At 41.7% G+C, this 24,886-nt stretch overlaps 1 protein-coding gene across 4 annotated transcripts in view; it reads left to right on the forward strand.

Annotated features, from left to right (window-relative positions):
• Positions 1–23,773, forward strand: part of VWA5A (von Willebrand factor A domain containing 5A) — a 38,028-nt gene extending 14,255 nt beyond the window's left edge. For 2 of the 4 annotated variants that reach the window (XM_045038463.1, XM_045038464.1), the window contains exons 12-19: positions 3,373–3,487; positions 4,180–4,344; positions 4,623–4,723; positions 4,996–5,249; positions 16,585–16,740; positions 18,037–18,167; positions 21,685–21,811; positions 22,360–23,773. In XM_045038463.1, coding sequence (XP_044894398.1) covers positions 3,373–3,487; positions 4,180–4,344; positions 4,623–4,723; positions 4,996–5,249; positions 16,585–16,740; positions 18,037–18,167; positions 21,685–21,811; positions 22,360–22,439 — 1,129 coding nt within the window. In that variant the 3' untranslated portion in view covers positions 22,440–23,773. Of the gene's footprint in view, positions 1–3,372; positions 3,488–4,179; positions 4,345–4,622; positions 4,724–4,995; positions 5,250–5,369; positions 6,661–8,020; positions 8,346–16,584; positions 16,741–18,036; positions 18,168–21,684; positions 21,812–22,359 lie in introns of those variants that run through there. The other 2 variants (XR_006586071.1, XM_045038465.1) reach the window with 2 other exon arrangements.
• The last annotated feature ends 1,113 nt before the right edge of the window (positions 23,774–24,886 follow it).

Below are 24,886 nucleotides of genomic sequence, written 5' to 3' on the forward strand. Positions count from 1 at the left end.
CTGGTAACTTAAGGATTTTTTTTCAACTTTAGGATTTTTACATATATTTTCATGAGAAACGTCAACATATATTTTCTTATACTATTCTTGTCAGGTTGTTTTTTTTTTTTTTTTTAATTTTTTTTTTTCAACATTTATTTATTTTTGGGACAGAGAGAGACAGAACATGAACGGGGGAGGGGCAGAGAGAGAGGGAGAACACAGAATCGGAAACAGGCTCCAGGCTCTGAGCCATCAGCCCAGAGCCCGACGCGGGGCTCGAACTCACGGACGCGGGGCTCGAACTCACGGACCGCGAGATCGTGACCTGGCTGAAGTCGGACGTTTAACCGACTGTGCCACCCAGGCGCCCCTCTTGTCAGGTTTTGATGTCATTGTTATTCTGGCATCAGAAAATGAGCTAAAATTGTCTATTTTTCTATTATCTGAAAGATTTTCTTTTTTAAATGTTTTTAAAACACAATTTTTTAAGTTTATTTATTTGCTTTGGCAGAGAGTGAGGGAGAGAGAAGGAGAATCCCAAGCAGGCTCCATACTGTCAGTGCAAAGCCCAATGCGGGGCTCAAACCCATGAACCATGAGATCATGACTGACCTAAAATCAAGAGTCAGATGCTTAACCGACTGTACCACCCAGGCACCCCTCTTTATTAAATGTTTACTAGAAGTTGTCAGGAGGCCTTTTTTGTGGGAAATTTTTTAAATATCTTTTTTTTGAAATGCACTATTCCTACTGTTATACATTTTTGCTTTTATGGGAATTTGTATATTTTTTCTGAATTTTAAATGTCTTTGGATAAAATTCTCTTATGCTATATTGCCTTATGCTGTTGTTAAATTTTGTAGAATCTGTGATATATTACCTTTTCATTCCTGATGTTGGGTATTTGTGTCTTCTTTGTTTTTTTTTCCTTGCCCTAAATGTTTGTCAATTTTAATAATCCTTTCAGAGCACTTTTGAGGTGTTTTTTTTTTTAACCCTCTCTATTGTATGGTAGTTTTTTCTATCAATAATGTCACTCCAATCTTTATTATTTTCATTTCCCTTTAAATTCTTTGGGTTTATTGGCCGTTCTTTTTCTAACATCTGGGGATGGATGCTCAAGCAGTTGAGTTTTAGACTTTTCTTTTCTAATGCATGCATTTAGATGTATACATTTAAACATATATATTTGAATCCTAATTGGGATCTGTCATTTTCCATTGGCATCCACGTAAGAGTAGTATCATTGCAATTTTTTAAAGCCTAAATTATTCAGAAGTATCACGTGTAATTCCCCAATATTTGGGGATTTTCTATTCCTTTGTTAGGTGTCAGATATTCTATATGAAAAGTTCTAGAACTCCTCTGAGCCTCTAGATGATGTTCTCTTCCCTCTGCGAGGATTGACTCTTTCCTTCTGACAGGTTGGGAGACTAGAAGCAGAGCATCCTAGTCCAATTAGAGCCAAATGAGCTTCAGACATTTGACGGCTGGTTCCTTTCAGATTCATCTCTACCTCTGGGGAGTAGTTCTGCAGGGTTGTGTTAAAAAAAAAAGCCCTGAGGTGTCTGTAAGGGCAACTTCTCTTTGGAAAGTCCAAGTCTGAAACCGCTTAGTTTTTCAGTCTTTCGAACCATCTGTTTTGTACTTGGCACTATCTTCAAGGGTAACAGGTAACCAGATACCAGTCCCATCTCTCTTGGCCTCTCTCCTCTCCCAGGTCATGGCCCGTACATTCCTATTGTCTTTGAAGCCATTTGATGTTTTCAAAAAGATGGTTAAGAATATTGTATACAGCTTTTCCAGTTCCCTACTGGCTGAAACAACTTTGGCTTTGCTGCAAGCAGTACTGTCCTATGGTGTTCTCCTTTAGGTCCATATCATATATTTAAGTTCCATTTCACCTGCTTGCTAGCTGTTTGGATAAATCAGCTAAGCTCCCTATCTCAGTTTCCTCATTTGAAAATAAAGACAATAGCAGTATTTTTCTTATGGGTTTGCTGTGAGGGTTAAAAGGGTATACCTAAGTAAAGCATTAGGAACTGTGCTTCACATACAACATGTGCTAGATAAATTGTCGCCATTATTGTAATTACTATCCTTATTATTGTCACCCATAGGAAGCACTTAAGTAAGTCCTAGGCATGTTGTTAGCCATCCATAACTATTGTTTAGCTTTAGTTTTACACATACAACACTTAAACATGCACATAAAAGCCCTTCATAAGCCATAAGGAATGTAGGCTACTGTTGCAATGCCACATTGGAAATTTAAAGATGATAATATCAAGATGCTGGCAGGCTGTGGTCTCTAGGGGCATTGTCACAGGTCGGTCACTCTAATTAGAAGTCTGGTTCTTAGCCCTACAAGTTCAGAATGTTATGATGTCACTAGAATTGGGGATGAGGACTCACACTAACCCCATTCAAAAGAGACTGATGCATAAGCCAAAATTTCAGTGCATTAATTTACAATGAGACATCTCCTTGTCATGCCTTCTAAAAATGCTTATATTAGTGTTGCCACTAATAGGCAGTTTAGTTGGGAAGCCAAATTGTAATTAAAAAGCTATTTAGTGCACATGGATTATGGCAGGGAGAGAACTCTCCAGCTAGAAGAGCAGGAGGTACCCTTTCCCACCCTAGGACTGGTCTTGCCAGGGCAGATATGGCCCTAGTACAATGTTAGCAAGGCGCTGATGATAGTGTCTCTTTGATCTTACCTGTCCCACTTTCTCCCACCGTTCTTTGGATTTATTATTAAAATAATTGATGAGGATATGGTCCGAAGATTTTTTTTTTTTTCTGCTTCTAGAATCAGCGTAATATGTATTGTTTTGCCAGGGGGATCTTATGGTCACATAGACCAGTGCTCAAATGTCATCTCTACCATTTGGTAGGTGTGTGATCTTGGGCCTATTTCTTCAATTTGTTGGCCCTCAGTTTCTTATCTGCAAAATGAAGCATAAGTCTGCCTCTTAGGAGTTTTGTGATGATTAAATTGCATCATTAATTTAAGGCATTTGGTCTCCTGATTTGGGTCAAGGAACTAGACTAGCTATTTATCTCTTTATGTATTTTTTTTTTAATTTTTTTTTTCAACGTTTATTTATTTTGGGGACAGAGAGAGACAGAGCATGAACGGGGGAGGGGCAGAGAGAGAGGGAGACACAGAATCGGAAGCAGGCTCCAGGCTCTGAGCCATCAGCCCAGAGCCTGACGCGGGGCTCGAACTCCCGGACCGCGAGATCGTGACCTGGCTGAAGTCGGACGCTTAACCGACTGCGCCACCCAGGCGCCCCTCTTTATGTATTTTTGACTATTATGTGTTAATTTATAATTTCCCTCTGTAGTGTCTGTCTCTAACCTCTCATCCTTGTACAATTGCAGATGTTTCTCCTTTGGGATTGGAGAAGGAGCCTCCACCAGCCTCATAAAAGGCATTGCCCGGGTAGGAGGTGGCACTTCAGAATTTATCACAGGCAAGGACAGGATGCAGGCCAAGGTGAGGACAGGCCTTGTGTTCAGAGGGCCTTGCGATCCAGAGGGAGTGTGGAGTGGGGGTCGGGGGGAGACACTGCCGCAAGGGCAGAGGCAACATCTTGACGCCAGAATTCATTTTCTTATATCTGTAACGCCTTGGGCTATAATACATAGTGGGGCTCCTTTTGACCTGATGTAAATGGGGTCTACTGCAGTTTCTGGAGAAATGGCATCTGGTCCTAGTAGTTGGAAGCCCAGAGACAAGATGCCAGAGGAGTTCAGGGCTTTGCGTTTAAGACCAGAAAGAAACTAAGGATTGTGACCGTCATGATCCGGATTCTAGATGCGTGCTCAAGGAACACTTTGGTGCTCTATCCTATCCTCCATGCAAATGAGACAAAGAGAACAAGAAGGACGAAATGTAGTATGTCTGGTAGATTGGCAGAGGCAGTCAATTCATATTCCCATTTGATCAGTGCACACAAGGGAAGGCATCTTCTTCCTCTGCTTATGTTTGTAAGTTCCTCTTTCCGGGGTGCTGCCATCCTTTACTTTATCCTCCCTTACCCCTACCGCCTCCTAGGACAATATTACGGAATAGGCATAACATATACAGTGTTGCATAGCACCTGGTGCATAATAAGTATTCAGCTGATAGTAGTTATTATTGCCGTTATTATTTTTTTGCTTAGTCTGTTCTCTGTCTTCCACCAGGCACTTAGGGCCCTGAAACACGCTCTACAGCCCGCAGTAGAGGATATTTCTGTGAACTGGGATTTGCCTCGTGGTCTGTCTGCTAAAACGCTTTCACCAGAACAGACTGTCCTCTATAAGGGTCAGAGGTTAATTGTCTATGCCCAGTTGACCGGGACCATGCCGGTGAGTTCCAATTCTTGTTTGTTCCTCTAGTCAGGGTAGTTACGGCCCCGACCTCTGCTCTAGACAATTTTCTTAAAACTGGTGGAGTCTCATCAAATGATCACACTTGTTGGGTGGAGCCCACCTACCCCCTTCTCCATGATTTCAGTTTCTGATTTCCTGAGCTACCTGGGTCCTAGTCAGAAATTTTAATGTGTTGGGTTGGGAGGGGCCCCAGTTGTGACCTTTCTCTTGGTGACCTCTCCCTTCCATCACGTCTACTCTTCTCTACTTTGCAGCCAGAAGAGGGAACAGGAGAAGTTTGCCTCAACTACACACTCCAGGGCAAGAGTTGTGAGAATAAGGTGACCTTTTCCCTACAACCCAAGCTTGATGACAAGTGAGAATCCAGTTTTCCTTCACTGTTTTATTTTATTTATTTATTTATTTTTTTTTGGGGGGGGGTCTCTGCCATCCTTGAGGGTTGACTTCTCTCTCTTAATTTGGGCCTCAATTGTGTCCCTACAAACACTTCTCCTTTCCGACCCATTCAAGTCTTCTCTCTCCCTTTATCTGGCTTTTTCGCCCCTTTGCCAAGGCTAACTTTTGAGGGCCCTGAGGAACTGGTATGTGTGTGCTCTTCCCTAAGTCACAGGGGTTCTTTTCTTCTAGCTTCACTATTCACCGCCTTGCTGCCAAGGCCTTTCTCCAGAGCATGGACATAGGCTTCGGGGAGACTCCAGCAAAAACTAAAAAAGATGTGCTGAAAGTCAGCATTGACTGTGGAGTCATAAGCTCCCACACAGCTTTCATTGCCATCAACAAGGATATCAACAAGCCAGTTCAGGGGCCCCTGGCTTGTAGGGACATTCCAAGGCCGGTTCTGCTGGGTGCTGCTGCGCCGATGCCACAATGCAAAAGCGTTGGTGAGTGGGTTTTACCCCATTTGAACTCATGTGACACAAGGGGCCCTAGATACGTAAACACGTCATTTGAAGTAAAAGCTTGTGAACTTCAATTTTTTTTCCTTGCCTCTCCACATCTAGGATTTCCGGATGCTGTGGTCCCTTTCTAGGGGACTAGAAAATATCCCACCGGCAAGGAGATTTTAAATAATCCAAGGGGGAAAAAAACAAGAAAAATGAAAACAAAGTACACATACACATTGAGTATTTACACAGTCTAAATCTGAGGCTGATGTAGCCTATGGAGAATTAGATGGGTAATGATTATACAGGTGGCTGATGGTAGTGATTTGGTAGTGTTAGGGAATGGGTGTCTCAAGCATCAGTCAGGTGGGCTTGAGTACAGATATTAGGGGCTTGAAGGTTAGGGTCAGGTAGAGAAATTCCCTGGGCAGGATTCTGTGGCCAGAGGGGAATGTGTGATGTTGGTTGTAGAGGCAGGCTTCAAGCTGCGCCCAGATTTTTGTTTTAGTGGTACCATTTATTTAAATAGAGTAACTAAAAAAACAGGAGCCAGTGTAGAGGGTAGTATGTTGAATTGTTTTTGAGTACTTTGAACTTGAGATCCCTATGGCATATTCATATGAAGATGTCCAGTAGAAAGATAGATAGATGGTTCTGCCATTCAGAGGAAAGCTCAGGGATGAAGATACACATTTGGCAGTATTTAACATGTAAATAATAACTAAAGTCATGAGAAGAGATAAGATTATCAGAAGGCATGTACAGAGTGAGACGAAAGGGGGACAAAATGGAAACACTGAAGAAAACCCAGTATCTAGGGATGGGTAGTAAGAGGATTCCCCACACCAGAATGAAAAGGAATGAAGTAGGATGAGAAGAAGTGAGTGCACATCCAAAACAAATGAAATATGATTTTAAAAAGTGGAATTATCAAAGTGTAAGATACTGCAGACAAGTCAAAGTAGAGACTGAAGGGGGACTATTGGGTTACTATCAGAGAAGTTCTTGCTGCTGTAATCAAGGGCGATTTCATTGGCTTCTGTCAGGAAAGAATCCATATTACAGGACGTTAAAGAGTAAAGAGAGGTAGGAAATGAATGTATAGACACTTTTGATAAACATGAAGCTGGAAAGGGAAGGCAATAGAGAGTGGTGTCTACAGAAGTTATAGAGTTGAGGTGGAATTTTGTGTGTTATTATCTCTTTAAAGATTCAGAATGGGGGAGATTTGAGGATGCTGTAATGCCCAAGTCAGAGTGTCAGCAGGGAGGGCTGACACTTTTGGGGCGGGGGGAATGAGGTAGCTACCTGAGACGGGTGTCTGAGGAAGTGGGAGACGATGACTTCTAGAGCAGCAGTGAAATCCAGGAAGGACAAGTATTAGGACACTCGCCCACTGTTGCCAGGAAGGAGAGGAAAGGTGGTGGAATTTGATTCCAGTTCACAAACTGAGAGGCAGGTGCTTAGAGTTTCCGTCTGATAGGTTTTCTATAGTTTTAGTGAAAGAGACAGCAAGACTAGCTACTGAGTCTGAGAAAAAAGAGGTAAAAGAGAGAGTTTGAGGAAAGGGTTCCAAGTAGCTCTGTGGACAATTAGTGCAATTCCCAGGGAAAAATAAAGCCTTTGCCCAGGAGTGTTGAGGGTCCAGTTTAGTTTTGATTCTTTGCCTTTTTTAGTGGCACCAAACTAGCAGAGAGGAGCACAGTCCGTGTGATTCATTTCGGCAGGACTCAGCGGCTTTGGTGTAAGAACAAAGGCAGCAGAGTGTTGATGTACTTTCAAGGTTGGGGTATTACCGGATGGGTGTCATGAAAAGGAAATCAGGGACATGGAGTTGAAGAGAGTGGTTAGGTGTTGGACCTGGAACCGAAGCTAAATAGGAGAGAGACTGAAGATAAAAGGAAGTGGACTATAGGGAAAAAGCAGAGGCGACACAGATTTAGAGGTCCAGATGAAGTCAAAGACCAGGCAAAATAGAGATCTCTGAGTTAGAAGGCTCCAAAGATTGGATACTGTATTTAAAAAGTGGGATTTTTTTTTTCAATTTGCTTTTTTTTTTTTTTGTACAGGTGGAACAATTCTGCTGGATAACAAGATTCTGGCTTGGGAGGGAGTGGCTGAGGTTGCAGCCATTTGATTTGAGAAAGTTAAGACGCTTTGAATGAGGCTGCTGGATAGGTTATCTACAAGGGTACTGAAATCTCAAGATGATGGCAGGCTGTGCAATGAAGTGGGAGTCTAGAAACTAGCATTCAGATGCTTTTGTGAATAATGGGAAGTGACAGAGAAGGTTGGAGGTTGACAGCAGGAAGAGTATGAGGAAGGTAATCCAGGTGAGGGTGGAGGAGTAATGAGCTGGAAGCCACCTTTGTGACTAACGAGGTTGCCAGTCCCACCTCCCCAACCTGGGCACTTAGACTATGGTACCTCAGGAGAGCGCCATGTGAGAGGGACAGAGAGAGAACAGTTCTGGGAAGAAGAAGATTAGTTTTAAGTTAAGATAAGTAGTTGGAAGAAGCCTCCTGTAATGAAATGAAAGATGCAGGAAAGATCATTGTCGGGTATCGAGTGTTCAGAGGACACAGCAGGAAGGGCTCAGGAGGTAAGGGTGTGTGTGCAGGAGGTGGGCTCACAGGAGAAGGGAAAAAGATGGTGGCTGAGGCAGACATGCATAGGAGGACATGTGTCCCACTTTCTCAGTGCCCTTTGCCTATATAGCAGAGAGCAGACGGTGCCTCAGTCTCAATGTCTATACTGGTGGTTTTCAGCTCATTTAAAGGCCTCGACCTCCTACCCACCTCGTGCATCTCGGCCCACACGGACCAATCAGTACTTGAGCATGTCATGTCAGCTGAATGTTTACAAAAGTCTCTGTAAGCCCATGGTTCACGAGGGCCTGTGCTCTCCAGGTGAGCATGTTTCCAGGGACTTTTCGTCACCCATGTTTGTCTATCACATGTATAAGACTAGACACACTCAGCCCTCTGGGTCGTAGATCAGAGAAGAAATGCATGTTGCTCAAAGAGACTTCTCCTGAGATGGAAAGAGCTCATTGTCCCACCAATAGGACCAACTTGGAGACTCACCCTACAGGTGAGATGGGACTCATTGCTCTGCTCTGATCTATGGGGACCAAAGAACTAATCTTGAACGCTTCTGCTTCCCTGGCTTTCTCTAGCCGGGAGGTAATCTGTTTGAAAAGTGGCAGGCAGAGGATGAGATTTGTCCAGTCCCTATGCTTGCTAGGGTCAGCCCACCTTCACTACTCTACAATACAGGACCCTGAAACTACCCAGCAGAGTGTGGGCTAAGGCCTGGCTGAACGCACCCCCTTTGCCATCTCAGCTCATCCAGCTGGCCTGCAGAACTCTCCCGCCCTCCCGCTGCAGAACTCTGCTGCCACCCTGTTTGGGTCCCCGCTGCACTGGTCAGTCTTCTGCAAGTTGGATTTGAGAGTAGATCTTCCTGATGCTGGCCACTCACTTTCTTTCTGTCACCAAAGGGTGTTCCTCAGAACACCAGCTGTGTTCCAAGCAGCTGGACTTCTCACGTACAGGACAAACTGAGTCAAAGTACATTTTGCCACTAAGACGTGTCTTTTCTACTAAAATAGGCTTAAAGGCAACTTCTTTCTAGTCTCTGATTCTTGTAGCAAGAATTTGTGGTATACAGTTGTTTAATTGTTGAAACATCTTCATTGCCATTTACCCTCTACTTATTCATTCCCTTTAGGCTGCTAGTTAAAGAGAGGACTTTATGGTCTCAGGTGGAGTCAGATCCCCATCCTCCCAACTACTGTGGGGTTTTAGGCAAATTAAATTCACTTCCCAGAGCCTTAGTTCCTTCAGCTGCACAACTACTGACCTCACAGGGTTGTCATGAGAAAATTCTTTTATTTATTTGTTTATTTATTTATTTACATCCAAGTTAGCAGATAGTGCAACAATGATTTCAAGAGTAGGTTCCTTAATGCCCCTTTCCCATTTAGCCCATCCCCCCCCCCACAACCCCTCTAAGCAACCCTCAGTTTGTTCTCCATATGTTCTCTGTATGTCTCTTATGTTTTGTCCCCGTTCGTTTTTATATTATTTTTGTTTCCCTTCATGTATGTTCATCTGTTTTGTATCTTAAATCTCTCACATGAGTGGAGTCGTATGATATCTGTCTTTATCTGACTAATTTCGCTTTGCATAATACCCTCCAGTTCCATCCAGGTAGTTGCAAATGGCAAGATTTCATTCTTTTTGATTGCCGAGTAATACTCCATTGTATATATACACCACATCTTCTTTATCCATTCATCCATCAATGGACATTTGGGCTCTTTCCGTACTTTGGCTATTGTCAATAGTGCTGCTATAAACATTGGGATGCATGTGCCCCTTCAAAATAACACACCTGTGTCCCTTGGATAAATACCTGGTAGTTCAATTTCTGGGTTATAGGGTAGTTCTATTTTTAATTTTTTGAGGAACCTCCATACTGTTTTCCAGAGTGGCTGCATCAGTTTGCATTCCCACCAGCAGCGCAAAAGAGATCCTCTTTCTCCGCATCCTCGCCAACATCGATTGTTGCCTGAGTTGTCAATATTAGCCATTCTGACAGGTGTGAGGTAGTAGGTATCTCATTGTGGTTTTGGTTTGTATTTCCCTGAGGATGAGTGATGTGGAGCATTTTTTCATGTGTCGGTTGGCCATCTGGATGTCTTCTTTGGAGAAGTGTCTATTCATGTCCTTTGCCCATTTCTTCACTGGATTTTGATAAGTTCTTTATAGATTTTGGATACTAACCCTTTATCTGATATGTCGTTTGCAAATATCTACTCCCATTCCATCGGTTGCCTTTTAGTTTTGCAGATTGTTTCCTTCACTGTGCAGAAACTTTTTATTTTGATGAGGTCCCAATAGTTCCTTTCTGCTTTGGTTTCCCTTGCCTCCAGAGACATGTTGATAAGAAGTTGCTGCAGCTGAGATCAAAGAGGTTTTTGCTTGCTTTCTGCTCTAGGATTTTGATAGATTCCTGTCTTACATTTAGGTCTTTCATCCATTTTGAGTTTATTTTTGTGTACAGTATAAGAAAGTGGTCCAGGTTCATTTTTCTGCATGTCACTGTCTAGTTTTCCCAGCACCACTTGCTGAAGAGACTGTCTTTTTTTTTTTCAATATATGAAATTTATTGTCAGATTGGTTTCCATACAACACCCAGTGCTCATCCCAAAAGGTGCCCTCCTCAATACCCATCACCCACCCCCCCTTCCTCCCACCCCCCATAAACCCTCAGTTTGTTCTCAGTTTTTAAGAGTCTCTTATGCTTTAGCTCTCTCTCACTCTAACCTCTTTTTTTTTTCCTTCCCCTCCCCCATGTGTTTCTGTTAAGTTTCTCAGGATCCACATAAGAGTGAAAACGTATGGTATCTGGGCGCCTGGGTGGCTCAGTCGGTTAAGCAGCCGACTTGGCTCAGGTCGTGATCTCACGGTCCGTGAGTTCGAGCCCCACGTCGGGCTCTGTGCTGACAGCTCAGAGCCTGGAGTCGGTTTCAGATTCTGTGTCTCCCTCTCTCTGCACCCCCCACCCCCCCGTTCATGCTCTGTCTCTCTCTGTCTCAAAAATAAATAAACGTTAAAAAAATTAAAAAAAAAAAGAAAACATACGGTATCTGTCTTTCTCTGTATAGCTTATTTCACTTAGCATAACACTCTCCACTTCCATCCACGTTGCTACAAAAGGCCAGATTTCATTCTTTCTCATTGCCACGTAGTACTCCATTTTGTATATAAACCACAATTTCTTTATCCATTCATCAGTTGATGGACATTTAGGCTCTTTCCATAATTTGGCTATTGTTGAGAGTGTTGCTATAAACATTGGGGTACAAGTGCCCCTATGCATCAGCACTCCTGTATCCCTTGGGTAAATTCCTAGCAGTGCTATTGCTGGGTCGTAGGGTAGGTCTATTTTTAATTTAAAAAAAAAACCATTTTTTTAACGTTTTATTTATTTTTGAGACAGAGACAGAGCATGAACAGGGGAGGGTCAGAGAGAGGGAGACACAGAATCTGAAACAGGCTCCAGGCTCTGAGCTGTCAGCACAGAGCCCGACGCGGGGCTTGAACTCACAGACCACGAGATCATGAGCTGAGCCAAAGTCGGCTGCTTAACCGACTGAGCCACCCAGGCGCCCCTATTTTTAATTTTTTGAGGAACCTCCGCACTGTTTTCCAGAGTGGCTGCACCAATTTGTATTCCCACCAACAGTGCAAGAGGGTTCCCGTTTCTCCACATCCTCTCCAGCATCTATAGTCTCCTGATTTGTTCATTTTGGCCACTCTGACTAGCGTGAGGTGATATCTGAGTGTGGTTTTGATTTGTATTTCCCTGATGAGGAGCGACATTGAGCATCTTTTCATGTGCCTGTTGGCCATCCAGATGTGAAGAGACTGTCTTTATTCCATTGGATATCCTTTCCTGCTTTGTCAAAGATTAGTTGGCCATACATTTGTGGTTCTCTTTCTGGATTCTCTATTCTGTTCCATTGATCTGAGTTTCTGTTTTGGGGCTGGTACCATACTGTCTTTATGGTTACAGCTTTGTAATATAGCTTGAAGTCTCGGATTATGATGCCTCCAGCTTTGGTTTTCTTTTTCAAGATTGCTTTGGCTATTTGGGGTCTTTTTTGGTTCCATTCAAATTTTAGGATTGTTTGTTCTCGCTCTGTGAAGAATGCTGGTGTTATTTTGATAGGTAATGCATTGAATATGTAGATTGCTTTGGATAGTATTGACATTTTAACAATATTTGTTCTTCCTATTCAGGAGCATGGAATATTTTTTCCATTATTTTGTGTCTTCACTTTCTTTCATAAGCTTTCTGTAGTTTTCGGTGTATAGATTTTTCACCTCTTTGGTTAGATTTATTCCGAGGTATTTTATGGTTTTTGATGCAATTGTACATGGGATTGGTTCCTTGATTTTCTGTTGCTTCATTGGTGTATAGGAATGCAACCGATTTCTGTACATTGATTTTATACCCAGTGACTTTGCTGAATTCATGGATCGGTTCTAGCAGTTTTTTGGTGGAATCTTTTGGGCTTTCCATATAGAGTATCATGTCATCTGCGAAGAGTGAAGGTTTGACTTCCTCTTGGCTGATTTGGATGCCTTTAATCCTTTGTATTGTGTGATTGCTGAGGCTAAGACTTCTAATAGTATGTTGAATAACAGTGGTGAGAGTGGACATCCCTGTCTTGTTCCTGACCTTAGGGGGAAAGCTCTAAGTTTTTCCCCGTTGACAATGATATTAGCAGTTGTTCTTTCATATGTGGTTTTAATGATCTTGAGATATGATCCTTCTATCCCTACTTTTTTGAGGGTTTTTATCAAGAAAGGATGCTGTATTTTGTCAAATGCTTTCTCTGCATCTATTGAGAGGATCATGTGGTTTCTGTCCTTTCTTTGATTGATGTGATGTATCACATTGATTGTTTTGTGAATATTGAACCAGCCCTGCATCACAGGTATAAATCCAGCTTGGTCGTGGTGAATAATTCTTTTAATGTATTGTTGGATCCAGTTGGCTAGTATCTTGTTGAGGATTTTTGCATCCATGTTCATCAGGGAAATTAGTCTGTAGTTCTCCTTTTTAGGGAGGTCTTTGGTTTTAGAATCAAGGTAATGCTGGCTTCATAGAAAGTGGAAGTTTTCCTTCCATTTCTATTTTTTGGAACAGCTTCAAGAGAATAGGTGTTAACTCTTCCTTAAATGTTTGGTAGAATTCCCCTGGAAAGCCATCCGGCCCTGGACTCTTGTTTTTGGGAGATTTTTGATTACTGATTTGATTTCTTTACTGGTTGTGGGTCTGTTCAAATTTTCTATTTCTTCCTGTTTCAGTTTTGGTAGTTTATATGTCTCCAGGAATTTGTTCATTTCTTCATATTGCCCATCTTATTGGCTTATAATTGCTCATAATATTCTCTTATTATTTTTGTATTTCTGCTGTGTTGGTTGTAATCTCTCCTCTTTCATTCTTGATTTTATTTATTTGGGTCCTTTCCTTTTTATTTTTGATCAAACTGGCTAGGGGTTTATCAATTTTGTTAGTCCTTTCAAAAAACCAGCTTATGGTTTCATTGATCTGTTCTACTGTTTTCTTTTTTTGTTTGTTTTTTGTTTTTTTTGGTTTTGATAGCATTGGTTTCTGCTACAATCTTCATTATTTCCTGTCTTCTGCTGGTTTTGGGTTTTATTTGGTGTTCTTTTTCCAGCTCTTTAAGGTGTAAGGTTAGGTTCTGTATCTGAGACCATCTTCCTACTTCAGGAAGGCCTGAAGTATTGCTATATACTTCCCTCCTATGACTGCCTTTGCTGTGTGTCCCAGAGGTTTGGGGCTGTGGCGTTATCATTTTCATTGGCTTCCATGTACTTTTTAATTTATTCTTTAACTTCTTGGTTAGCCCATTCATTTTTTGGTTGGATGGTCTTTAGTCTCCAAGTATCTGTTATCCTTCCATATTTTTTTTCTTGTGGTTGATTTCGAGTTTCATAGCATTGTGGTCTGAAAATATGCACAGTGTGATCTTGATCTTTGTTGAAATTGTTGAGGGCTGATTTGTGTCCCCGTATGTGATCTATTCTGGAGAATGTTCCAAGTGCACTGGAGAAGAATGTGTATTCCACTGCTTTAGGATAAAATGTTCTTAATATATCTGTTAAGTCCATCTGGTCCAGTGTCATTCAAAACCATTGTTTCCTTGTTGATCTTCTGTTTAGATGATCTGTCCATTGTTGTAAGTGGGGTGTTGAAGTCCCCTACTATGGTATTATTATCAAAGAGTTTCTTTATGTTTGTGTTAATTGATTTATATATTTGGGTGCCTCATGTTTGGAGTATACATGTTTACAATTGTTAGATATTCTTGGTGGATGGACCCCTTACTTATGATATAATGCCCTTCTTCATCTCTTGTTACAGTCTTTATTTTAAAACCTAGATTGTCTGATATAAGTATGGCTACTCTGGCTTTCTTTTGGTGACCATTAGCATGATAGATGGTTCTCCATACCTTTACTTTCTATCAGAAGGTGTCTTTAGGTCTAAAATGGGTCTCTTGTAAACAGCATATAGATGGATATTGTTTTCTTATCCATTCTGTTACCCTATGTCTTTTGATTGCAGCATTTAATCCACTGATATTTAGAGTGAGTACTGAAAGGTATGAATTTATTGCCTTATGTTGTCTGTAGAGTTGGAATTTCTGGTGGTGTTCTCTGGTCCTTTCTAGTCTTTGTCACTTTTGGTCTTTTTTTTTTTTTTTTTTTTTTTTGGTTGTTTATTTATTTGTTTTCATCTTTTCTCCCCTCAGAGAGTCCCCCTTAAAATTTCTTGCAGGGCTGGTTTAGTGGTCACAAACTAATTTTTATTTGTCTTGGAAACTCTTTATTTCTGCTTCTGTTTTTGAATGGCAGCCTTTCTGGATAAATAATTCTTTGCTGCATATTTTTCTGATTGAGCACATTGAATATATCCTGCCACTCCTTTCTGACCTGCCAAGTTTCTTGTGGATAGGTCTGTTGCGAACCTGCTCTGTCTTCCCTTGTACGTTAAAGACTTTTTTTCCTCTTGCTGCTTTCATGATTCTATCCTTACCTAAGTATTTTGTGAATTTGACAATGATATGTCTTGTTGAGGGTTGGTTTTTGTTGAATCTAATGGGAGTCCTCTGTGCTTCCTGGATTTTGATGTCTGTGTCCTTCCCAAGGTTAGGAAAGTTTTCTGCTGTGATTTGCTCACATAAACCTTCTACCCCCTTTTCTCTCTCTTTATCTTCTGGGACTCCTATGATTCTGATGTTACTCCTTTTTAATGAGTCACTGAGTTCTCTAATTCTTAAATCATGCTCTTTTGCCTTAGTCTCCGTCTTTCTGCTTCATTGTTCTCCATAAGTTTGTCCTCTATGTCGCCGATTCACTGTTCTGCTTTATCTACTCTTCCATTCTTGCTGCCGTGGCAACCATTCGAGATTGCAGCTCAGTTATAGCATTTTTTATTTCATCCTGACTAGCTTTTACTTCTTTTATCTCCACAGAAAGGGATTCTAATCTATTTTCAACCCCAGCTGATATTATTATTGTGATTCTAAATTCTTGTCCAGACATCTTGCTTGTATCTGTGTTGATTAAACCCATGGCTGTCATTTCTTCCTGTTGTTCCTTTTGAGGTGAATTACTTCGTGTTGTCATTTTGAAGGAAGAAAAGGAATTAATAAACTAAAAAAAAAGTACAATTAAAAACAACACAAAGAAATCAAATAAAGGATGCTAGAAATTAGGTGTGTTTTGGTCTGGTTGTTGAAAGGAGCTTGATAAATTAGAGAAAAAAGGGAAATATAAGAAAAAAAAGAAAAAAGGAAAATGTTTGAAAATTTGAGAAAATGAATACAATAAAATAGAATAAAACGAGATGATGGAAGTAATAATTTTAAGAATTTACAAAAAAGTTAAAAATTTAGAAAAAAATTAAAGATATATTTTTAATAATGGAAAAGAAAAATATTTTTTTTCTCTTTCTGTATTCAAGAAAAGAAAAGAAAAAGAAAAAAAATTGAATAGATTGACCAGCAAACAGACTGAAATACGATTGACATTACATCAGTCTCCCCTACTAGTCGAACTGTGAATCACTTTATAGTCTATAGACTAAGCACATGGAGAGACTCTTGGTGTTCCTCAAGAGCTCTGTTGGCCCAGTTGGGCGGGGCTTAGTATAACAGCTCCATTCTCCAGTAGATGGCACTGCTTACCTCACAGGGGTGGATTGTTGTGGCATATAGAGGCGTTTATGCCCGTGTGCGGAGGGATGAAAATGGCGTTGCCCAGCTACCTAGTCTCTAGTATTGGAGCTCTGTGCTCTCCCCGACTAGCAATCAAGCACCCCTCCTTTGTCTCCGGCTTCTGTTCACTTCTCGCTTTTACACTGTCTGTGACGAAGCTGTCAGGCTGCCAGGTGGCACCTCCCTCCTGAGTCTTATTTCAGATGGGGCTGTGTTTCCCAGCCCCTCACTTCTGAGGGACTGTGGCTTTGACCCATTCTGGCCTTCTGGAGGAGGGTCTGGCTGAGCAATGGCCTGGTGCCAGCCCTCCTCAAGGAATGTTCATGAGACTCTGCCGCTGCTGATGCTCAGAGACTGTGACTAGGCACCAGTCCACCCATGAAAAATTTCATGCAGTTGTGTAGCAGCAGCATTTCAGGGATTATGGCAAATCACAACACACATCTGGCACCAGGCTTCCCTCTTAACATCCTTGTTCCAACACCAGTGAATGTGGTTGTTCTCCAGGGTCTGCTAGGATCTTTGGCTGTAGGCATGGTTCACAGCCTCCACCAAATATCTTCCAAGCAATGAAACTGCCTGTCCAAGACATAACGCCCCAGGAATTGAAGGACCTTGATGTTGGCTCCTGGGGATTTGACCTTCCCACCAGAGCACCGCCAGGTATCGAGCTGTAGAGTTTCAGACTCTATGCTTCCCTGTTTATAGTGTCTTAATGGAATTTAAACACTCTCCTTTCTCCTTCCTCCTTTCTCCCTTTTTTGTTCAGTCCCTTGCATACTCTTCCTTTTCTCTCCAGCCGCTTTTGGCGGGGGGTGCTTTCCCATACTCTCCCCACCCCCCCATCTCCATCTTCTCTCTGCAAGCAAAAACAGCTCTCTGCCCTCCACAGCTTCTCTCTCCACCAGTTCACCTCTCTGCACTGCGTACCTGCCAAGTTCTGTGGTTCAGGTTGTGCAGATTATTGTATTAGTCGTCAAGTCAGTTTTCTAGGTGTGCAAGATGGTTTAGTGTTGATCTGGCTCCATTTCAGGGATGAGAGATGCAAAAGAACTTCCATGCTGTTCTGCCATCTTGGCCACTTTGAGAAAATTCTTCATGGTAGCCACAGAGTAGCTTTACTTTGTGTTGGTTTCCTAGGCCTTCCTCACTTAGAATATTCCAGCTCTGACCATCCTCTTAGCAAAGATGAAAGAAAAGTTACCTAGCAGTGGTGAGCTTCTGGTTTTTGTGAGCTATTTAGCAACTACTTTTTGTATGGAACCAAGGAAGGGCCTTCCATACTTTTTGTACATTTTGAGTGTTAGCAAAGCTGAGGTTCAAACTAAGACTGTTGAAATTCAGAGCTATAGATTTTTTCCCCCATTAGAGTAGAATTGTTTTCTAGGTATAGTTTTTCTCACCTGCTAATTTCCAAGTTGCTCTAAGTATACCATCACATATGATAGATAACCAGATGTGAGATACTTTCTGTGTGGTCTTTAAGCAACTGTTGTAGCACCCAGATAAGACACTAGACTACCCTTTGAGGTACGTTGCTAGGTGCTTCCTTTATATCTGCTTTCTTTTGAAAATTTTTAAAATTAAAATTCAAGCTACATTGGTGTAGAATTTTTTTTAATATACATCAAGTTTTAAGGCCCATTTAAATAGGACTGGATAAAATTTTAAGCAGCATTATCATGTGGGTTCTTTAGTTCCTCGTATCTTTTCCTTGTTGCTAAATTTTTAAGTGTAGCTCCCCTAGATTTAGTATATCATTCAGGTGGCCTACATTGTCACAGAGAAAATACCTGCCTCCCAGGGGAAGGACTATGACAGGTATCTTGGTAGGATCTGCTTAGCTCTGTGCTGTCACTATAGCCTGTCTTTCTCAGGTATGCTAAGACCTGTCTTTCTCAGGTATACTAAGGGATCGTAGCTCTATAATTTCTCACGCTCTTTTTTTGTTCCCCAAAGTCTTTGGAGAGACTTATCTGGTGCAGCTGATATCCCTCCAAAATGCAGATGGTTCCTGGGATCTAGATGAAGATCTGGCCAGGATCCTAGGTATAAGTTTGAAAGACCTATGGTCTGCACTCCCTGTCAAGGTAAGATTCAGAGAAGAAAAAGGAGTATGTATGTTTTTGAGGGGTTGGGGTCGGTCATGAGATTGGGGTGATTCATGACTCATCTGAGGAAGGAGACTATAGGAGGCCATAGACTAAATTGATTTCTAATAAATAGATGTTGAAGATTTTTCTTGGTATGTTAGAGAAGAACGAACAAGGAACTAAGAGCCTAGTTGGTGGGAGTTGATGGATGACAAAGGGAAAGCAAACATCTTCTTTCACTTCATATTCCCCATCAGTCATCTTAGTTAGAATAACTAACATTTTTTGAGCAATTACTCTCTGCCAGGCACCATGCTAAGCACTTAACATCCACTGACTTATTCATCATAATAATTAAAGTAAATCCTATTCACATTATTGTTATTTTATATAGAACCATAATACTGTGTCTGAGTTTTCCCAGCCAGTCAGTGGCAGAGCTGGATTCAGTTCTAGAACTGTCTTCAGAATCTACATTGCTACTAATTTGTGCATGTGGCCCACAAATCAGCAAAATTTCACTGAAGTCAGGACAGGTATTAATAAGGAATCACCTAGTTATTTCAAATGTGTCTAAGTCTGCCAATGAGGACAAATTTCATTCCAGAATTTCAAGGCAACTTACCAAATCTTCTGGGAAATTGTTAAATATGGACAAAGACCAAAAGCCTGAAGGACAGGTGTTGTTCTGAATTTTCAAAATGTGAAAGGTGGTTAAATAAACCTCAGGGACACCTGGGTGGCTCAGTTGGTTGAGCACTGGGCTCTTGACTTTGGCTCAGGTCATGATCTCATGGTTCATGAGTTCAAGCCCCACACGGGTCTCTGCACTAACAGCGTAGAGCCTGCTTGGGATTCTCTCTCCCCTGTCTTTCTGTCCATACCCCACTCATGCTCTCTCTCTCTCAAAATAAGCTTAAAAGAAATTTTTTAAATGATTAAAAAAAACCCCTCAAAAATCCTATACCTGCATCAACTAATACAGTATCCACTTGTCCCATGGCTATTGAGCAATTGAAATATGGCTAATGCAAATGAGGAACCAAATTCTTAATTGAATTAAAATGGGATGTAATTGTGAAACACATGCTGATTTTAAGACTTACTGTAAAAAATGCAAATATTCATTAATAATTATTTTTATATTGATGTTAAAATGATATTTTTAATGTGTTAGGTTAAATAAAACATATTAGTAAAATAATTGTACCTGTTTATTTTTATATTTTTACATATGGCTACTAGGACATTTAGGATTATATGTGTGTGTGACATTATATTTCTACTAAAAAAAAACTGTTCTAGAACAAATAATTAAAAGGATAATTTATAAACCATTGGAAAAAGATATAAGAATCATGATGTTCTAACTCGGTTTTATTGGGAAACCAATGACATGTCAGACTAACATTTCCTTCTTCGACATGGTAACTGGGCCAACCAATCCAGGGAGTCAGGAACCCTGGGGTATCTGAATTTCATTAAGGAATTTGAATTTTTTAAATGATGAGTATATGGACTGAGAACAAACTCACTGAAAATTCATTGCACTGAATAATGAATTTTTTCAAACTTACAACAGGTTTTTGGAGCCACCAGGCTCTGCATTCTCTGGAGGTTTATATTTTCAATGAATATTTAGATCCAGTGCTAAATTTGTAAATTTGCCAAAACTGGGAGATAGAACAGTAACAAAATTGAGATCCCAAAAGACCTTGAACAATGAATGACTTGTAACTTTTCCTGAGGGGGGGAAAAAACTTACTAGGAATCAAAATACTCTTTTTGCTTCTAAATCTTCAATTTTGTAATCAGAGAATAGAAGCAAAATGACTTAAGACCTATTGCAACATGGAGACTTGGGGTGACTGAAAACTTCATGTGAACCAACGCATGTGATATGTGATCAGTGGAAGGCACAGGGTTTTCAGAAGAGCTGTGTGTGTTATGTATTTGGGGCTGTGGTCATAGAATTTCATAAGTTCACTGACCTCCATATGTGACCACTTAAGGAAGTGTATTTTAGTTTTAATTTTTATTTTTTAAGTTGATTTATTTTGAGAGAGAGAGAGAGAGCAGCGAAGGGGCAGAGAGAGAGGGAGACAGAGAGAATCCCAAGTAGGCTTTACACTGTCAGTGCACAAAGCCGGATGCAGGCCTCGAACCTATGAACCGCGACTTCATGACCTGAGTCAAAATCAAGAGTCAGATGCTTAACCAACTGAGCCACCCAAGTGCCCCTAAGGAGGTATATTTTAAACATCACTGTGATGTTTGTTTCTAGACTAGATCAAGCATGGGGATTCTTATTGCTTTGACATTAGCAGTTCTTTTAAAGAAGAATGAAAGGAATTGAGAATTTTGATTGACAGGACTCCTCACAGAGGACCTGATAGCGGTTTCCAAATTTTAAAGGTCATGATCTAAAAGAACAGTTTTTCTTGATCTGTTGTGTCTATAAACTGAAGGTGGGACCCTGGGTGAAAACTCACTTTCTTTCTTTTTTAAAAAAAGATTTTTTTAATGTTTATTTATTTTTGAGAGAGACACAGAGTGTGAGCAGGGGAGGGGAAGAGAGAGAGAGGGAGGAAGAATCCAAAGCAGGCTCCAGGATCTGAGCTGTCAGCACAGAGCCCGACGTGGGGCTTGACCTCACTGTTGGTGAGATCATGATCTGAGCCAAAGTCGGACCCTTAACCGACAGAGCCACCCAGGCATCCCTAAAACTCATTTTCTGTTCTCTGCCTGAGACTCTCTCTTGAGTGAACAGTGTGACTCCAGTCCCAGCTGTGTCATTTGCTAGAAGGCCAACTTTGGGCAAATCATTTCACTTTCTTATGAATCAGTTTTCTGTCTCAAAAATGTCATTATTGGTGGGGCGCTTGGGTGGCTCAATGGTTAAGTGGCTGACTCTTGGTGTTGGCTCAGGTCATAATCTCATGGTTTTGTGAGTTCAAGCCCCACATGGGGCTTTGCACTGGCAGCCCAGAGACTGCTTGGGATTCCCTCTCTCTCTTTTTGTCTCTCTCTCTAGCTCTCTGCCCCTCCCCCACTCATGCTCTCTCTGTCTCTCAAAATAAATAAATAAACTTAAAATTGTTTTTTTTAATTGAAAAATGTCATTATGGGTAATTCCTCTTTTTTTTTCTTTTGGTTTGGCAAATATTCAAATAAAACATTCAATACTTTATAAAAATATAAAGAAATTATGCACGTATTCTCTTATCATAGCTTGGGAATGCTTGTTGGGGATTTTGTAGGAGTTTTCAGCACCGCCCTGGTGGTTCTGCTGGATTGAAAACTTAAGACTTTTCTACTCTAAGACTCACAATTTTTGCCCTGAGGCTCAGGGCCTGGCTTTACGCCTTGCAAGTAGCAGATGAGGTTCCGAGAGAGCAGGTCGTCACATTTAACAGCGGTTTGGAGCAAAGTGAGTGAGGAGGTGTTTGTGTCCCCTCGAGGGGCCTCCTGCTCCAACTTGGAGGTTTCAGGGAAGTCTCTGTGTGTTGTACAGGATGCAGATTCCTCAAGCTGGGCCACAGTCCTGGCGGTGGTTTGGCTACATGCCAAGGCTAAGCACCAGCAGTGTGAGTGGGAACTTCTGGAAAAGAAGGCCAGAACCTGGATTAACAGTAATGCAGGTAGGAGTTCAGTCCTAAGACCCCATCTCCTTCCCTCCGTTGGAAGCTGGCCATCTTGCCAGGGGCTGAGCCTCCAAGCCTGCTAGAAGATGACTGAGAGAGAGGTCCTGTGGTTCTCTCCCGGTTCAGACCTTTTCTGGACTCCCCCATAGTTCTTTCCTTGGGGGAGGGGGCTGAGAGTGCAGTCTTAAATGGGGGAAGGGGAGGTAAGTAAAGAGGGAAAGGGACAAGGATGGGGACTGTGAATTGTGAGAAGGAGATGACATGGTGTTTAGTCTCCTCACCATCTCGGTACTGTACCGAGTGTAAGGCTGGGCTGGAGCTCTCACCCCTCGGGGGTTTATTAGCTCACTGCTGCTCAGTATTTCCGGGGTCTGAGAAGATGAAAGGGAATCTGGGCAGTAGGAAGAGGAAAGTCAGGGGTGTTAAGGAAAGACAGGAGCCGGACTCCGGGGAGACGAGCAGGCCAGTTTAGGGGAGACTCGGGGAAGAGCGTTCACTTGTCATTGTGATTCCTCAGCCTAATTCTTGTTTTCTCCTCCTAACAGCCTCCATCAAGAAAAAGCTTGTGAAAGCTGCTATTGCTTTTACCAAGTCTTCCGTGGACCCTGCTGTCTTTGGGATCTGAGGAGACTGTCCAGAGAAACAAGTGCCTCTCCCCTGCTGCTGCCTTTTCCTTTACGCTCTCCTGCTGTGGTTTTTCCTTTTACACCTGGCCTGTCAGTTTCTTGGCATACAAGTGAAGGATGCCCATCCCACCTTGCCTCTCTGTTCCCGGTTCCCTTTGGGTAGGGCGATCCGCTGCCCCCCCCCAACATGTACCCTCAGCCAAGTGCCAATGGTCCCAGAACCTATTCCCTTTCTTGGAGGAATTTAAAGCATTTAGATATTTAGATATTTACATTCCTTCCGGGTTTTCCAGAATGACCACATGAAAAACAGGTGACACAGACTCCAGACTAACGGGTACAGCACTGATGTAGGAGATCCCTAAATAAGAGAATTCAGTGCATTATATTCGCCTGTTCCCTTTGGTCTTTTTTTTTTTTTTTTTTTTTTTTTTTTGAGAGACAGAGACATGGTGCAACTGAGCAAGGGGCAGAGAGAGAGAATCCCACAAGGGGTAAAGGGCAGGGGAGAGAGAGAATTGGGGCTCACCTGAACTGGGGCTCGAGCTCACCCAGTGTGGGACTCCCAGTGTGGGAACTGTGAGATCATGATCTGAGCCGAAGTCAGATGCTTAACGACTGAGCCACCCAGGCACCCCTATTCCCTTCGATCTTATATACTCATCATGATCAGACTGCTGAGCTATCCAATTTTCTATTCTAAGATAGGACAAAGAGTTGGAAGGGAGGTTGAAAGCCAGCATCGGGATCAGTATAACCTCAAGATCACAAAGAGAGAGACTCCACGGGTCCTCCCACTGCCTAAGAGACGGGATTGAATCATACCTTTTGGGGACAGATGTTTCTCCTTAATTGTTAAACTTTTTTTTTTAAGTTTCTTTATTTTGAAAGAGAGAGGGTGAGCTAGGGAAGGCCAGAGAGAGAGGGAGAGAGAGATCCACGCAGGCTCTATGCTGTCACTGTGGGGCCTGACACAGGACTTGATCTCATGAGCCATGAGATCCTGAGCCAAAATAAAGAGTCGGATGCTTCACTGACTGAGCCACCCAGGCACCCCTTAATTGTTAAACATCTTAGTAAGAAGCTAATAATGGAATCTTTCGTCTTGGCCTGAACCCACGAGGCCTCAAAGTCAGGCTCTATAATCTATAATAAAGGAAAAAGTGGGTTTAAAGGTAGCTTTGCCTGAGACCTGAGACTGGATCATTCAGCCCATGCTTGTTTCTGACCTTCATGTCCCACATACTCTGTCCTAGTGGGAATGACCCTATTTGACGTGGTGTCCCCTATGATACTATTGTATCAATATTAAAATGGCTGTCTCTACACTGCACTTTCTTGGGTCTGATCTTTTGTGGACTTATTTTTTGAACCTGCATTGGTTTTATTATCCCTTATTTTCCCTCCCAACGTTGCTGATGCCTGCACGGTTTACACTGGGTCTTGTCCCCTCATCTTCCGTTGTAGGCTGATTTCCTGACTCACATGAGGCAAGGAAAGGACACTGATCAGAAAACCACTAGTAGAATCCTGACAATACACTTAAATAGTTATGTGATAATGGACAAATGATTTAACCCCCAGGAGCTCAGTATCCCTATATGCAAAACTGGGATTACACTTGAGTTCCATTGTCACTTTCATCTTGAATATTCAAGAATACTGAGGAGGACCTCAGTATCTGTTCACTTATGTAGAGAATGGCCTAGACCTGAGTTCTGTTGAGCTGTTGAGTGAACCTCAGGAACATTAGCCTGACTTCATAGTGGAGACCGATCTCCCAGGATTTTCTCACAAGTCTGCTTATGGCTGAGTGTCACCTGTAGAATAGGGCTGTGGCATCACCTGGAAGCTTGCTAGAAATGCAGAGTTTTAGGCAACCCCAAGAACTACCGTATTAAAGTCTGCCTTTTAACAAGGTCTCCAGGTAATTCATGTGAACATTCGAATTTCAGAAGTGAGGGCTTGGTCTTTATAAAATAGCTTGTTTATATCCATGGCTGCCATCTAGATAGGTCCTATTGATTGATGTTGTGACAAGAGACAGCTTCCTAAAGACCATGCAACTTGTAGACCTACCCTCATAAAAATATGGCCCTTTACATTTATTGTACAGATCATTTTTTTTTTATTACATGTATTATTCCCTTCCCTTTTTCTTACCCTTCAGCTTGTGGACTAGGCTAGAGCTTGGGAACTTCTAGAGCAAAAAACAAAACAAAACAATAACAACAAAAGCAATCTTCCATGTGTCTTCTTTAACATACAGAACTGACTATAGTTTTAAAGTAGGATGGTTTTATTTTTGCATTTGAGCTCATGCAGTAACATGTTGTGCCAACTGTAAATTCCTCAAATTTAAACAAGTGTCGGTCTTCATAATCAACAAGTATGTTTTGGCACATTTATCGAAGCCCACTTTCAAGGCTGGTGCTTCATGTTTTTG

Source organism: Felis catus, chromosome D1 (genome assembly GCF_018350175.1).
Source record: "Felis catus isolate Fca126 chromosome D1, F.catus_Fca126_mat1.0, whole genome shotgun sequence".
In the NCBI taxonomy this organism is placed as follows: domain Eukaryota; kingdom Metazoa; phylum Chordata; class Mammalia; order Carnivora; family Felidae; genus Felis; species Felis catus.